This window comes from Anabrus simplex, chromosome 1 (assembly GCF_040414725.1).
Source record: "Anabrus simplex isolate iqAnaSimp1 chromosome 1, ASM4041472v1, whole genome shotgun sequence".
Classification (NCBI taxonomy): domain Eukaryota; kingdom Metazoa; phylum Arthropoda; class Insecta; order Orthoptera; family Tettigoniidae; genus Anabrus; species Anabrus simplex.
The window spans coordinates 995,321,664-995,337,192 of record NC_090265.1 but is presented as its reverse complement, the minus strand read 5'-3'; the positions used below and the strand labels follow the sequence as shown (position 1 = coordinate 995,337,192).

The following is a 15,529-nucleotide window of genomic DNA, read 5'->3' as shown; positions in this document are numbered from 1 at the left end:
TCCCATGTTTGCAGAATGGACCTTAGTATTTGGCGCGGATTTGTGCATAGTAGTTTTTCCTTTGCATAGGTCCATAGATCAATTTACAGTGATGACACACAGGTAGGGGAGAGCCTTATTGCCCATAAGGAGGAATTTCATGTTGTTTGGTGTTCATAACACAAAATTATAAGGATCTTTGTTATACGCGTTATTTGGGTTGCCTGTCTCCGAAAAAATAAGGGGCTGTTGAACCACCCGGCATATTTATGTAATATATAATAATTTCGTGTGGCTATTTCTAGCCGAGTGCAGCCCTTGTAAGGCAGACCCTCCGATGAGGGTGGGCGGCATCTGCCATGTGTAGGTAACTGCGTGTTATTGTGGTGGAGGATAGTGTTATGTGTGGTGTGTGAGTTGCAGGGATGTTGGGGACAGCACAAACACCCAGCCCCCGGGCCATTGGAATTAACCAATGAAGGTTAAAATCCCCGACCCGACCGGGAATCGAAACCGGGACCCTCTGAACCGAAGACCAGTACGCTGACCATTCAGCCAACGAGTCGGACATATTTATGTAGATTGCCCTTCATTTATTTATTTTTTCTTTTTGTATCAACACAACTTGCTGGCTCTCACCATCAACACATGGTATATACCACTTTGATACTGCAGGCCTACCTCTTAGCACTGACACTAACACGTGGTTTTAGAGACACTTTCGCTAGCACAAACACACGCTTGTTGGTCTATCCACTGGGCCGATGACCTTTGATGTTAGGCCCCTTTAAACAACGACCAACAGCATCAAGTCTATGCCTTTAAACTAGACCATAGATTACCGAAAGTTGCCATGGGATATAGGGCAATAATAATAATAATAATAATAATAATAATAATAATAATAATAATAATAATAATAATAATAATAATAATAATAATAATAATTGTACCGCGAGGTACACCCGCCCCTTTCGTCCAAACGAAGCGCCTTGAAGAATGCCATCTGATATATGAAGGTCGCAACACTAGCGCAAGAAATTTGGACTTTTCTCTACAGATGTCTCTATCAAAAAGACCTGTGTTATGCCCTCTAGTGTGAAGAGGAACTATTAACATTTTTTTATTTTCAGGTTTACTACACTGAGTTGATTTTTCTTTGCTTTTGGTATGTTATGGTTGTCAATACTTCGATCTCTTCCCGCCAACTTTGGATGCTGGCCAATAGAAAATTTTGTATATTTATTTTGTAACCAATCAAATCTGTCTTGTGGCTATTTAATTACCCAATGAAAATTGGGGATGTGTCGGGCTTTAGCTCAGGGCTCTCTAGAACCTTCCTCTCGGGTATGCAAGCTGATACATTTTTCGACCAAGCTGTCTTATTGATCATCCATTCTACTGAGTGTGTGCTAATAGAGGAGGTGGGGCGTCTCGCCCATCATCGAGAATGTAACCTTATATTTCCTACCTTCAATAATGTAAATTTCATTTTCTAATGTAAATTTAAAAACTAGGCTAAGAAACTCTGCCGTAATTCGAGAATAGAGAGTGTGACACCCTCTCGAGTTTCCTATCCACTTGACTTTGAGGTGACTACGACTTTGTAACCGTTTTCTGTCTGTAGCTTTTGTAACTTAAATTTTCTCCATCTAGTCACCTCAGTAGTGTAGGCTTATCCTCTGTAACTTCGGGCTGGAAGCCCAAATAGGGTTTTAATCTTTTTAGTGCAAATTTCAAGGAGTGCAAGTGTCTGCCTCCGCATCATTTTGATTTTTTGGGCCAGTAACCTTAACCTGTAAGTTTTCCACAAAGGCCCGGTAGTATGGGTACTCGATACCCTGTATCATTTCTTTTGTGTAAATAGGTGGACTGTTGATAGTGTCTTGTTAAATGTAGGTTGTGCCTAGAGAGGCTCGGAAAATGAAAATCTTATAGAGCAATGACGCTCTGAGTGTTAATGTAAATGTTGAAGGATGCCTTTGGAAGACTGAAATGGTGTAATGTTCGGAGAATAGTCTCCTAGACTCCTAGATAATCTTGTGGAGCAAAAGGTGCTCTTGAAACATTGTATATTTTGAATAATTTTTAAAAGAAATTGGGAGGTTCGTCTCCCTGACTGTTTTTGGAGGAGCCGCAGCGCTTAGGGAGTGTAGCCTACCATTAACAACATTCTGTGAAGAAAGCAGAGATCTATGTACGGTACTGTAGACGGGTTACTCAGCAGGGGCGTAACTAACGGGCCCGCAGGACCCGCCGTGCAGGGAGGCCCACAGACTCACGGGGCCCACTAAGCCATTCTATAGTACAGTATACCTCAATACTTCGTCTATATTTAAAATGAAACCGGAGAGTGTATTCTGTGAAAAATTAAATTACGCAATACATTTTTTATTCATGCAACATCTTAACATCTACTTAGTGATGTGATTCACGTTGCACACGATGATGTAGCCCTCAATTAGAACGTTGCGAATAGTGATGCGACACAGGGTTGGTATAGTTTTTGTGAATCCCCGAACTGTGCATTAGCTGGCAGTTGGGCGCGGTGAACCTGATTGTCAGTCAGTGTTGCCAGGTTTTACGAGGTTCTTCCCTGCATTCATTGTAGGTTGTAGGCTCTCATTGCGTTATCTCTCCTCTCCTGTTGAACTCGAAACTCATGCTTGACTGCATTGCATCATTTAAGGGGAAATCCCAGAACCGCATTTAGAATCAGATCAGGATAGTAATTCACAGTTAGTTGTGGTTACTTCAGTTAGTGACTTGGTGATGTGCGCGTAAGTTTATATCGGTAAATCTGTAATCAAGCTGTTTCCAAACACGCAAGGGAGAACGTGAAAATGAAGAATCTGTTAAAATAGTTGCAAAATGTATTATTTCTTTAAAGGTGTAGGTGAAGATTCCTTGCCAGGTTCCAGTAACAGTAGTGTTACGTGTTATGATAAATCCGTGTCCGGCGTGTCCATTGGAAGTTTAAGAGAGAATGCAGCATAAAGGTCATGTGAATGTCAAGTTTGTGTTAGTGAAAATTTCAGCCCAGAGTGGTTTTGAAATTTGTGTTAGTGACACATCAGAACAACAGAGTGGTTTTGAAAATGGTAGTGCGAAAAGTATAAATGGCACTAATCGATGTCGGTACAGTAGTAAGTTGGATAAAGATATGAAACTACAAATTCGTGACCTCTCAATTTTAAAAGAGCTGCCCGAACTTCTGATAGTAGAAAACTCGTCACTGTTAGTAGCGTCCCTAATTTGTGCACAGTGCTGCAACTTTATCTCACGTTACCGGTCACGAGAGCATCCGCCGAGCTATCGTTCAGCAAACTAAAACCCATAAAAGAATACTTGCGCAGTAGTTGAGTTAATTGGCTTTACTCTCCATTGAAAGTTACAAAACCAGCAGTATAAATGTGGAAAGTGTGGTTAACGAGCTTCAATCAAACTTTGTACATCAGGAGAAAAATACTGTCGGGGTAAGACATCCCTAGCACCCCTACGGCTGGGGATTAGGAGGAATTGACATGAAAAACTAATCGAAAACGACCAATATTAATGTTGAATCCATAGTTTTCGGGGTTGCTGAGATGAATAGTGACAATCTGGATGACATTTAATTCCAAGTACAGCCACCATAGCCATGGGGGTGAGAAGGGGTGTGTTGTAAACAAGGTTGGGTTTACAAAAACACAACTTCTTTATTTGCTTCACATGTAAAATTACAATATTTACACTAACAAAACTGAAAGTTATCTCGAAGCAAATTGAACTATGAATTTGGAGAAAGAGTTTGTCTTTGTACACTATATACACGTTGGAGCATTCACGTTCACTACTATTTCGGAAAGATAGTCCTTGTGACATGAAAAGTTCTTGATAGTCGAAAACTATCAGAAGCACTGACGTAAATATCTCAGAGAGTCCTTCCTTGTTGAAGTGTCTGAGTTCATTAACGTAAGTTCAATGACTGAAGAGTTCCTACTTAGCGAAACTAAGTTGATAATGGGAGCTTGCATTAGCTAGGGAATGATAGTGGTATATAATGGTAAGACTGGGCATGGACAGCGGAATAGGCAAGAGGAGCGGTGACCCGAGGTGAGACCTCTTACTGCCAGAAATTCAGTCCACCTGGCAGAAGCACATTTTCAAGAGGAGTAGCCTCCGTGCTCGACGTAGGGTGTATTCTGGAGCTGGACACCGGGGTCAGTGGGCGTCTGGACAGGCTAGGAGCTCCTTTTTATAGCACACACGACGTTCCAGGCACGCGCACTGAGGGCTGCGCGTCGAGGTTCGAAGAATAACACACTGGCACGCGTGTAGCTGGCTGGCGGATCGAGAAGGGAGCGACGGACATACAACAGGGTGAGTGAAAAAGAAGACTGAAAACTCCCCAATTAACAGAGTAATGTAACTCTACAATAATATTCATCCCTATGTTGATATTTTAAGTATAACCGAAGCTACATTCACTTCGACATGTAACACTGTACTTCTGAATATAATTTAATAGATTATGAAGAAATTTAAGCGGTAGTATAAATGTTGTAAACCATGTCATTAAATATACATTCCAAGTGGAGATCCTGTTAAAATAATTGTTTTAAATATTACATATTTTAATTAGAATTAATTAGTAATGTAATATAATATTATCCTTAATGATTTTGTTTTTTAGTAATGTGATTTGTGTGCCTTTGAATTAATCTTTAAGATTATTCTAGCTATAGGCACATATTGTTTTTTCATTTATATTGTTTAATGTCTAAGTAACAATTGTCGTGATCATTGTAATTGGAACTCATGACCTGTTATGTAAATAAAGTAAATAAATAAAAGAAAATCTCCAAAATGACCGAGATTATGGATGCACCACTATGTAGATATGTGTATATTCCAGTATAGCTCTCAACCAAACTTGGTACACGTGTGAATTACTATCTGGAGAAAAATACTGTAAAAGTAACACAGACCTAACACTCCTACGGTTGAGGTTTGGGAGAGAGTGACATGTGTAAAGTAACCCAAAACGACCAATATTAGTATTGGATTCATACGTTTCGCGTTCACTAGGATGAATAGCGACACTACGGATGCCGTCTCCATCGGCATGGGGGGTGAAGGAGTGAAAAGGAAAAATGTCCAAAATGACAGTTTATAGATGTATGTGTGTATGTTCCAGCATAGCTCTAAACCAAACTTCGTACGGGTATGATTTAGGATTACTATATGGAGAAAAATACTACGGGCGTAAAACACCCCTAGCACCCCTACGGTTGGGGGTTGGGAGGGAGTGACAAGTAAAAATAATGGAATCCATTCTTTTTGGGATCTCTGAGATAAACTGTAACACTCTGGATGCCGTAAGTCCATATTCAGCCTCCATTGGCATTGCGGCAGGTGATGAAATGGGGTGAAAAAGAAAATGTCGAAACTGATCGAGATTAGTGTTGAATCCACAGTTTTCTGGTTCGCTAGGCTGATTGGTGACAGTCTCAACGTCAGTTGGAATCGTGAACATCATATCTATAGGGAGACACGTAAACACATTCAATTATCACTTATTTTTATTATTTATTTGAAGGGATCAATTGCTTCTCAGACAATATCGGTTCGCAACAAGAACAAAACTCCACGCGAAACAAAATCGTCTGAAACTAAAACTTTTAATTAAACACACAACAAGCAATCAGTGTCACAATAAAGATATCTACAAAAATGCACTTGTCCTAAAAGTGGACATTCAAAAAGTGCTCTGGCAGCGCATGGAACAATTCCATACCAAGGCACGTCAACTGACTTATTTATAAGGAATGCTGCAGAGCAACACGGCTCCTCTAGTGTTATATAATAATACTAATAAAATACACAACATTTAAAATACCGATAAAGTAAATTTATAGAACCCCCACCCACCTTAATACATTTCTGCGTACGCCACTGACCAGGGTAATCAGTATCCACATTTATGAGTTCTAAATCATTGTCTACTCTTGGGGCAGTTGATGTGCTCTCCAATAACTTGGAATTCGTCTCCCGACGCTCGAACGCCTTAACTTTTAAGACGCCGCCGATCGACAAACCTTCTGTATGCCTTTTGACGCTTGTCCTTAGTGATCTTGGACATTTTCTAAATTCTGATAAATCGCTCTATCCTTTGTAATGCGTGTTTGATCATTTTGGAGCCATTTTGGGTCCATTCGAAGCGATATTTTGCAAAATAATGCATTTTTCGCACCACAATTTTCTGTTTGATTATTTTTCACTGTATGTTCGTGGTGGTGACCGTGATCGTTAAGGCGTCAAGTCTATATGTTCTGACACCATGGTTAGCCGGTTCAAGTCCCGTTGGTTGAAAAGTTTTTCCCCGTCAGAATGTTTGCCGGCAAGGTAGGAGAGGTGCGATATTCACCTGATTGTGTGCCAAAAGCCTAGATTCAGTTCCGAACGTCTCCGCAGTGTTCATATTGAGTGAGGGCATATGACGTTCTCGATAGTAAATTCATCCGTCGGATGAGGACGTTAAGCCTTGAGCAGACCCCCTGGTGGTATTCGACAGGAGTGGGCTATGTGCCGGCACCGGGTTTCACCCTCTCCCTTCCCACTATCATATATCATGTAATTCATGTCACCTCACTAACTCCTCTGTTGAGGTTGACGTCAGGAAGGGCATCCCATCGTAAAATCTCGCTACGAAGATTCATCTCACTTCATACCCGACCCCGGGGAGGAACAGAACAAGAGTTAGACATACATACTCGTAGAACTCACTGAGGAGAATCAAAGAACGCTTCACACGACGTGCTTTCACGCCTGAGTCACAGCTACATTAACTGAGAGCCGCGTGGCACGGCAATTTTTGTACCTCAAGATGGAGGTGTTATTGCATCGTTCGATGACGTCCTACCGAGATCAGACTCTTATTGCCAGGTTCTCATACAATGGTCCTTCCTCTTTACAATGAGATACTGAACATTGTCGTCACATATGTTGTCTATAAATTATTTCGATTTTAAATCTGTCATGTTTTTTGTAACGCTCACCGGCCCAAGTATGGTTCCGAAACTAAAAACATGTTCTGCAACAAAACAATTTTACAGGTGTGGTTGAGATTAAGTCCACCGATGGAACTGGATTCCCGAATCTTCGGATACGATCTGCGACATTAACTTTAATTGAGACGTACAATTTCCTTTTTGAGTTTATGTTTCATTGGAAGTTTATTTTCTGGTGCCCAACATTTATTTTCTATTTTTGTACGGTCACAGTGCTGGTTGTTTTTACACTGACTGACAGAGCAAATGCAACACCAAGAAGGAGTGGTTCGAAAGGGATGAAAGTTGGGGAAAAAACAGAGACAGCACGGACGAATAATTGATGTTTATTTCAAACCGATATGCAGGTTACACAATGCGTACGGCATCGACTCAGTAGGATGTAGGACCACCGCGAGCGGCGATGCACGCAGAAACACGTCGAGGTACAGAGTCAATAAGAGTGCGGATGGTGTCCTGAGGGATGGTTCTCCATTCTCTGTCAACCATTTGCCACAGTTGGTCGTTCGTACGAGGCTGGGGCAGAGTTTGCAAACGGCGTCCAATGAGATCCCACACGTGTTCGATTGGTGAGAGATCCGGAGAGTACGCTGGCCACGGAAGCATCTGTACACCTCGTAGAGCCTGTTGGGAGATGCGAGCAGTGTGTGGGCGGGCATTATCCTGCTGAAACAGAGCATTGGGCAGCCCCTGAAGGTACGGGAGTGCCACCGGCCGCAGCACATGCTGCACGTAGCGGTGGGCATTTAACGTGCCTTGAATACGCACTAGAGGTGACGTGGAATCATACACAATAGCGCCCCAAACCATGATGCCGCGTTGTCTAGCGGTAGGGCGCTCCACAGTTACTGCCGGATTTGACCTTTCTCCACGCCGACGCCACACTCGTCTGCGGTGACTATCACTGACAGAACAGAAGCGTGACTCATCGGAGAACACGACGTTCCGCCATTCCCTCATCCAAGTCGCTCTAGCCCGGCACCATGCCAGGCGTGCACGTCTATGCTGTGGAGTCAATGGTAGTCTTCTGAGCGGACGCCGGGAGTGCAGGCCTCCTTCAACCAATCGACGGGAAATTGTTCTGGTCGATATTGGAACAGCCAGGGTGTCTTGCACATGCTGAAGAATGGCGGTTGACGTGGCGTGCGGGGCTGCCACCGCTTGGCGGCGGATTCGCCGATCCTCGCGTGCTGACGTCACTCGGGCTGCGCCTGGACCCCTCGCACGTGCCACATGTCCCTGCGCCAACCATCTTCGCCACAGGCGCTGCACCGTGGACACATCCCTATGGGTATCGGCTGCGATTTGACGAAGCGACCAACCTGCCCTTCTCAGCCCGATCACCATACCCCTCGTAAAGTCGTCTGTCTGCTGGAAATGCCTCCGTTGACGGCGGCCTGGCATTCTTAGCTATACACGTGTCCTGTGGCACACGACAACACGTTCTACAATGACTGTCGGCTGAGAAATCACGGTACGAAGTGGGCCATTCGCCAACGCCGTGTCCCATTTATCGTTCGCTACGTGCGCAGCACAGCGGCGCATTTCACATCATGAGCATACCTCAGTGACGTCAGTCTACCCTGCAATTGGCATAAAGTTCTGACCACTCCTTCTTGGTGTTGCATTTGCTCTGTCAGTCAGTGTATATTACTTTTGTAAGGATGTTAAGTGCTCAACCCGGAGGCTGGTTTGATCCTTAGCAGTTCCATCATCAGCTGACATACGTGGCCTAGGTGTCACTGAAGAGGCGCACTGGGGAAATGAGAAGTGAGGTAGTTTCCCGTTGCTTACCTCACTGAGCCAGAAGTTGCTATTACATATCAGTCTGCCGAGCCCACTAAAATGAAGGCACCAACGGACCCTATGAACAATATTATCACGCCGTCCATACCAGGGACTGGCTGCATAAGGAATGGCATTGCTAGCATCACTCATACCTCGGTCAATGTCATGTTGTTAAAGCCAAGGATGAGACTGAGACAAGTTATTGAAAGCAACAAAATTGCTCTAGCCCATACAAGAAGACATAATGCACTGAGAACACTAGGTCTTCTTGTTCTTGTTCTTTTTCTGTTTACCCTCCAGGGTCGGTTTTTCCCTCGCACTCAGCGAGGGATCCCACCTCTACCGCCTCAAGGGCAGTGTCCTGGAGCGTCAGACTCTGGGTCGAGGGATACAACTGAGGAGGATGACCAGTATCTCGCCCAGGCGGTCTCGTCTGCTATGCTGAACAGGGGCCTTGCGGGGGGGGGGGTATTGGAAGGGATAGACAAGGAAGAGGGAAGGAAGCGGCTGTGGCCTTAAGTTAGGTACCATCCCGGCATTTGCTTGGAGTAGAAGTGGGGAAACCACAGGAAAACCACTTCCAGGATGGCTGAGGTGGGAATCGAATCCACCTCTACTCATTTGACCTCTCGAGGCTGAGTGGACCCCGTTCCAGCCCTCGTACCACTTTTCAAATTTCGTGGTAGAGCCGGGAATCGAACCCGGGCCTCCGGGGGTAACAGAACACTAGGTCTTGCCAGCAAAGGCGTGCAGTATATTACTTTTATGGCTCACATTCTTTGCACCTTTCAGTTTAGTTTCTTGTCAATTGCTTAGGCGACGGCCTTTATTTTTTATTGCTATCGAATGTGTGTGTCTTTTAGGCGTCTTCGATTTCGGCTTAGTTCGGTGGAACTTGAAGGTGCAAAAAATACGTCAGCCTCGTGTCGGTAGGTTTACCGCACTTCCTTCGTCCTCGCAACCTGTATTGTGCAGCCACGATCTTTGGGCCCATTATCTTTCGAAGAAGGACTCCTGCTGGACAAAATTCTGGCACCTCGAAGTCTCTGAAAACCCTGAAAGTAGTTAGCGGGACGTAAAATCATTATTATTATTATTTTATTGCGAACGTTGATTGAATGAAAAGCCTAAATTAATTCTGACTAGGTAACATTGAAAAAGTTGGCTTTTGAGCAAACATTGATTTCTTAAAAATATCACATTTTTAGCTCAACATATTCTGGCGTCATTTGGAATTTTCCATGTTAATCTATCTTTCAGTAGCATTCAGAATCGACTCAATCATTTTACCTATTCCCAGAGTTCAATGTTATTATCGTATGCCGACAATATGTAACTCTTGTACAATACGAAGAGCCATGACTAATAATTTATTTCTACTTTATTTTCAGGTTTTATTTCAAAGAGGCATTTCCTTTCCATCAATCATGTCGAAGAGATATCAGTTCAAAAAATAATAAGTTCCTACAGCAATTAAACTATCAATCCAAGAGCTATATTTCTGTGTTTGGGAGCAATGAAGTCTTCAGGTGGAAGTATGGTTACACTGCGATGTCTGCTTTTCTGCTTCCTTGGAGGTAAGTACAACGAAATACAAAAATATAATGTTGTAAGCTTATCTAAATTTTAGGAAAGACTAGCTGTTGGTTTCCTGTCGTTGACGGATTAGTTATTGTAATTGTAATGCCATATAACAGAGCAGAATGGCAGCGGAAGAGAAAGAGCACACCTAACATATTTTTGTAATTCTTTAGTGATTCATTCAACTTTCTTTCGAGACGTTGTGAAGTAGAGTTTGGCATGATGGAGCAGTATACTGCTTTTGTTAAGGAATTGAAATCAATTGCATCAGGCGGCAGTGGGATGTTTCTTTTCTCAATCCATGCAATATTGTCAGCTTTTAACCATGACTTAGAAGGGTTCTTAGTTTCTGGGTCCAGCATTGTGTGGTAAGTTGCATGGTCTATCACTACAGCAGATTTTGGAGGGAGTTGGCTTAAAACCTTCCTGAATCATTCTTCAAAGTGGAGTGAATTAATTTCCTGGTGATTATCACCTGTACCTTTCTTTTCCACGAAGCAGAGCACGGCTCCTTGAAGAAATCCCTGTTCATTGCCAATGTGTAGTATTATTACACGCTGTCCAGCTCCTGATGGGCTTTTAAAACCTCCCCTCTATCCTTATACCTCCTACAGGTGTCATCGATATTGGTCATAATTATCATGTCTATTCAGAGTTTCAATAACTTTTTATTGCCACGCGTACGTCATTGTGTCGTTTTGGGAGCATCATGTTTCATCTGTGTAGAAAATCTTGTAGCCTTCCTCCCGAAGTCAGCGAATTCTTCTTAAAAACGAGTGTCTGGAGGCTGTGACCGATAACGATTCCATAAGAACAGGCTTTTTGTTCAGTTTTTAAAGCGAAATCCAAAACTGTGAACAATTTGCGTAAGTTTCTCAAGGGACATTTCCGGAAAGTCAGGTCATTGAATGTTGAAGCCTCTCCTTTAATTTTAAAATTGCCAGGAAAGTCTTTTCCATAAAAAGCTGTGAATGGTACGCCTGATAACTCCAACAGTGAAGTGATCTATTACAACACGCGGTCGTCCTGCTGACAGTTCTTTCATCTTAATGGGCGTGGGAGTACCTTCAATGTTTTCCTTGCCGTCATTTTGTTTATTCTTCTTCACTGCATATTTGACAGACCGAAGTGATATTCTAAGGCAATCAGCTGTTCGTTGCTGAATAGGAAACCACTTTTCACCTAGCTTCTTGCCTTCTAAGGTAAAAAAACAAGAAACAAATGGCACTCACTATCATACGAAACTCAAATTCAGTGAACAAAGTCTTGGAGGTAACTTATAGGAATATGCACTCGCCAACAAACTGAACTGAAGTTAGTTAATACAAAGATGGAAAACAGGTATTTATTGCGGATAGAAAACCCCAGCTTGGGAATTCCAATGACTTGTAGGAGAAAAGGCCAGGTAGCAGCAGAGAAGTCAGGCTGATACGTAAATACTTTAAAAAGTAAAAACTGTAAAAAGCAAAAACAACATAAAAACAAAAATAATACATTTTGAAAGTTGCCGTTGAAGGTCCAGTATCCTTATGAGAAAAGCTGTTCACCGAACTAGTTCGCCATGCGATTAGGGTCACTCAGCTGTGAGCTTGCAATGGGAAAATAGTGGTTTTGAACACCGCTGTCAAAGGCCTTGAATTTGGATTTCCGTGGTTTCCCATTTTCACACCAGGCAAATGGTGGGGTACCATAATTAAGGCCATGGTCGCTCCTAGCTCTTTCCTATCCCCTCATTGCCACAAGACTTACCTGTGTCAGTGTGACTTAAAGCAAATTGTAAAATTGTAAAAATAAAAGCTGTCCGAAATCCATAGCGTAACGGTTAGTGTTACTTGTTGCCGCCGTTGGGGGACCTTGGTTCGATTATTGCTAATGCCAGAGATTTAAAAATGGCAGGAAGGCCGTTATAAAATGGTACATGCAGCTCACCTCCACTGCACGTGTGCCTGAAAAGAGCTGCACCATCTCGGGACGAGGACGTGAGCTTAATATTCCTTATGAGAAAAGTTGATGGGAAATGTTTTCATTACCTCATAATGTCATTTGCCAGCCCCGTGGTGTAGGGGTAGCATGCCTGCCGCTTACCTGGAGGCCCCGGGTTCGATTCCTGGCCAGGTCAAGGATTTTTACCTGGACCTGAGGGCTGGTTCGAGGTCCACTCAGCCTACGTGATTAGAATTGAGGAGCTATTGACAGTGAGATAGCGGCCCCGGTCTAGAAAGACAAGAATAATGGCTGAGAGGATTCGTCGTGCTGACCACACATCACCTCGTAATCTGCAGGCCTTCGGGCTGAACAGCAGTCACTTGGTAGGCCAAGGCCCTTCAAGGGCTGTAGTGCCATGGGGTTTGGTTTGGTTTCATAATGTTATTTGCTTCAATGCTGATTCCACGTAATTATTAAATACCGGAGGAACGTTTTTAAGCATATGGTGAAGCAAATGCCACTGTACATGCAACTGTAATCAGTAGACTCAACTTTCAGTGTGGCGTGGCATGGCACGGTGTCTGGCACTATCGCGGCAACATCACAGGGTCTTCCCAGCACAAGCCAGCTACGCATCCATGTCGTCCTACTCGCTACAAATACAAACTGATATTTAAAAAAAGTGAAATAATTGACGTATTTCAGCACCAAGAAGGAGTGGTCAGAACTTTATGCCAATTGCAGGGTAGACTGACGTCACTGAGGTATGCTCATGATGTGAAATGCGCCGCTGTGCTGCGCACGTAGCGAACGATAAATGGGACACGGCGTTGGCGAATGGCCCACTTCGTACCGTGATTTCTCAGCCGACAGTCATTGTAGATCGTGTTGTCGTGTGCCACAGGACACGTGTATAGCTAAGAATGCCAGGCCGCCGTCAACGGAGGCATTTCCAGCAGACAGACGACTTTACGAGGGGTATGGTGATCGGGCTGAAAAGGGCAGGTTGGTCGCTTCGTCAAATCGCAGCCGATACCCATAGGGATGTGTCCACGGTGCAGCGCCTGTGGCGAAGATGGTTGGCGCAGGGACATGTGGCACGTGCGAGGGGTCCAGGCGCAGCCCGAGTGACGTCAGCACGCGAGGATCGGCGCATCCGCCGCCAAGCGGTGGCAGCCCCGCACGCCACGTCAACCGCCATTCTTCAGCATGTGCAAGACACCCTGGCTGTTCCAATATCGACCAGAACAATTTCCCGTCGATTGGTTGAAGGAGGCCTGCACTGCCGGCGTCCGCTCAGAAGACTACCATTGACTCCACAGCATAGACGTGCACGCCTGGCATGGTGCCAGGCTAGAGCGACTTGGATGAGGGAATGGCGGAACGTCGTGTTCTCCGATGAGTCACGCTTCTGTTCTGTCAGTGATAGTCACCGCAGACGAGTGTGGCGTCGGCGTGGAGAAAGGTAAAATCCGGCAGTAACTGTGGAGCGCCCTACCGCTAGACAACGCGGCATCATGGTTTGGGGCGCTATTGCGTATGATTCCACGTCACCTCTAGTGCGTATTCAAGGCACGTTAAATGCCCACCGCTACGTGCAGCATGTGCTGCGGCCGGTGGCACTCCCGAACCTTCAGGGGCTGCCCAATGCTCTGTTTCAGCAGGATAATGCCCGCCCACACACTGCTCGCATCTCCCAACAGGCTCTACGAGGTGTACAGATGCTTCCGTGGCCAGCGTACTCTCCGGATCTCTCACCAATCGAACACGTGTGGGATCTCATTGGACGCCGTTTGCAAACTCTGCCCCAGCCTCGTACGGACGACCAACTGTGGCAAATGGTTGACAGAGAATGGAGAACCATCCCTCAGGACACCATCCGCACTCTTATTGACTCTGTACCTCGACGTGTTTCTGCGTGCATCGCCGCTCGCGGTGGTCCTACATCCTACTGACTCGATGCCGTGCGCATTGTGTAACCTGCATATCGGTTTGAAATAAACATCAATTATTCGTCCGTGCCGGCTCTGTTTTTTCCCCAACTTGCATCCCTTTCGAACCACTCCTTCTTGGTGTTGCATTTGCTCTGTCAGTCAGTGTATTAAGTAAGGGACTTTTCTGGTCGTAATGCAGGATCTTTAAGTCTTGATCAATTGTTGTGTATTTATGATTTTTCTCTCTACAATGTTCGCTCATGGCTGAGTAGCGATTATACTTTAGGGCATTAAGATCAGAGTATCTTACATTGAAACTGCGGCCTGTTTGCCCAATATACGTTGAAAGACATGATTGGCATTTTAATTTGTATATTCCAGAGTTAGAAAATATTTTGCTGTTGACAGTATGAGAATTAAAAAACTTTTTTTATTGGTGTGAACGGTCTTGAAAGCTACTTTTAACTTGTGCTTTTTAAAGATGTTTGAAATAGGATATATATTATTATTATTAAAGGTAAATGTGGTGAACTTCTCTTTATGGGAAGATTGTTTTTCTAAGGTGGTCTTGGGTTTATTTCTAAATTTATTGAGAATTTTATTCACGAAAGCTTTACTGAAACCATTACCTTCGGCTATAGCATAAATAGTGTTGATTTCCTTTCTAAAATTCTTACGGGATAAAGGAACATTAAGAGCTCTGAAAATCATACTATTGTAAGCTGTCTTCTTCTGTGTCCCTGGGTGTAGAGAAGTTTGGTGGATTGTGTTTATTGTGTGAGTGGGCTTCCTGTAAATATTAAAAGAAATGGTTTTATTCTGATTGCGAGTAATAGTTAAATCGGGATAATTAAGGGAATTGTTGTTCTCGGATTCTATCGTAAACTTTATGTGTGGATCCAGGTTATTAAGTAATTCAAGAACGGTGCTGCTGTCAGTAATGTGAGAATCTAGGAAAACAAAAGTATCATCCACATACCGAGTCCAATGTTTGATCCCATTAATTTTACCTATAATGTGAGTGTATTCGAGGAAATCTACGTAAATATCAGCGAGGATTCCCGAGGCCGGTGACCCCATAGGAAGCCCCTTCTGTTGGTATATCATGTTATTAAAAGTAAAGAAGCCATTATTTAATGTAAACTTGTGAATCTGAATAAACTCTTCTATCTCCCCTATAGTCAATTTACTGAATTTGGAAAGATTGTTTTTTTACTATTTCGATGGTTTTATTGACGGGTACATTCGCGTACATATTTACTATGTCAA

General features: G+C 43.7%; 1 protein-coding gene across 3 annotated transcripts in view; it reads left to right on the top strand.

Moving 5' to 3' along the window:
- The window catches only part of SP1173, a 432,536-nt gene that overhangs the window by 210,918 nt on the left and 206,089 nt on the right, over window positions 1-15,529 (top strand). For all 3 annotated transcript variants that reach the window (XM_067136906.2, XM_067136907.2, XM_067136908.2), the window contains one exon: window positions 10,211-10,396. In XM_067136906.2, coding sequence (XP_066993007.2) covers window positions 10,336-10,396 — 61 coding nt within the window. In that variant the 5' untranslated portion in view covers window positions 10,211-10,335. The remainder of the gene's footprint in view (window positions 1-10,210; window positions 10,397-15,529) is intronic.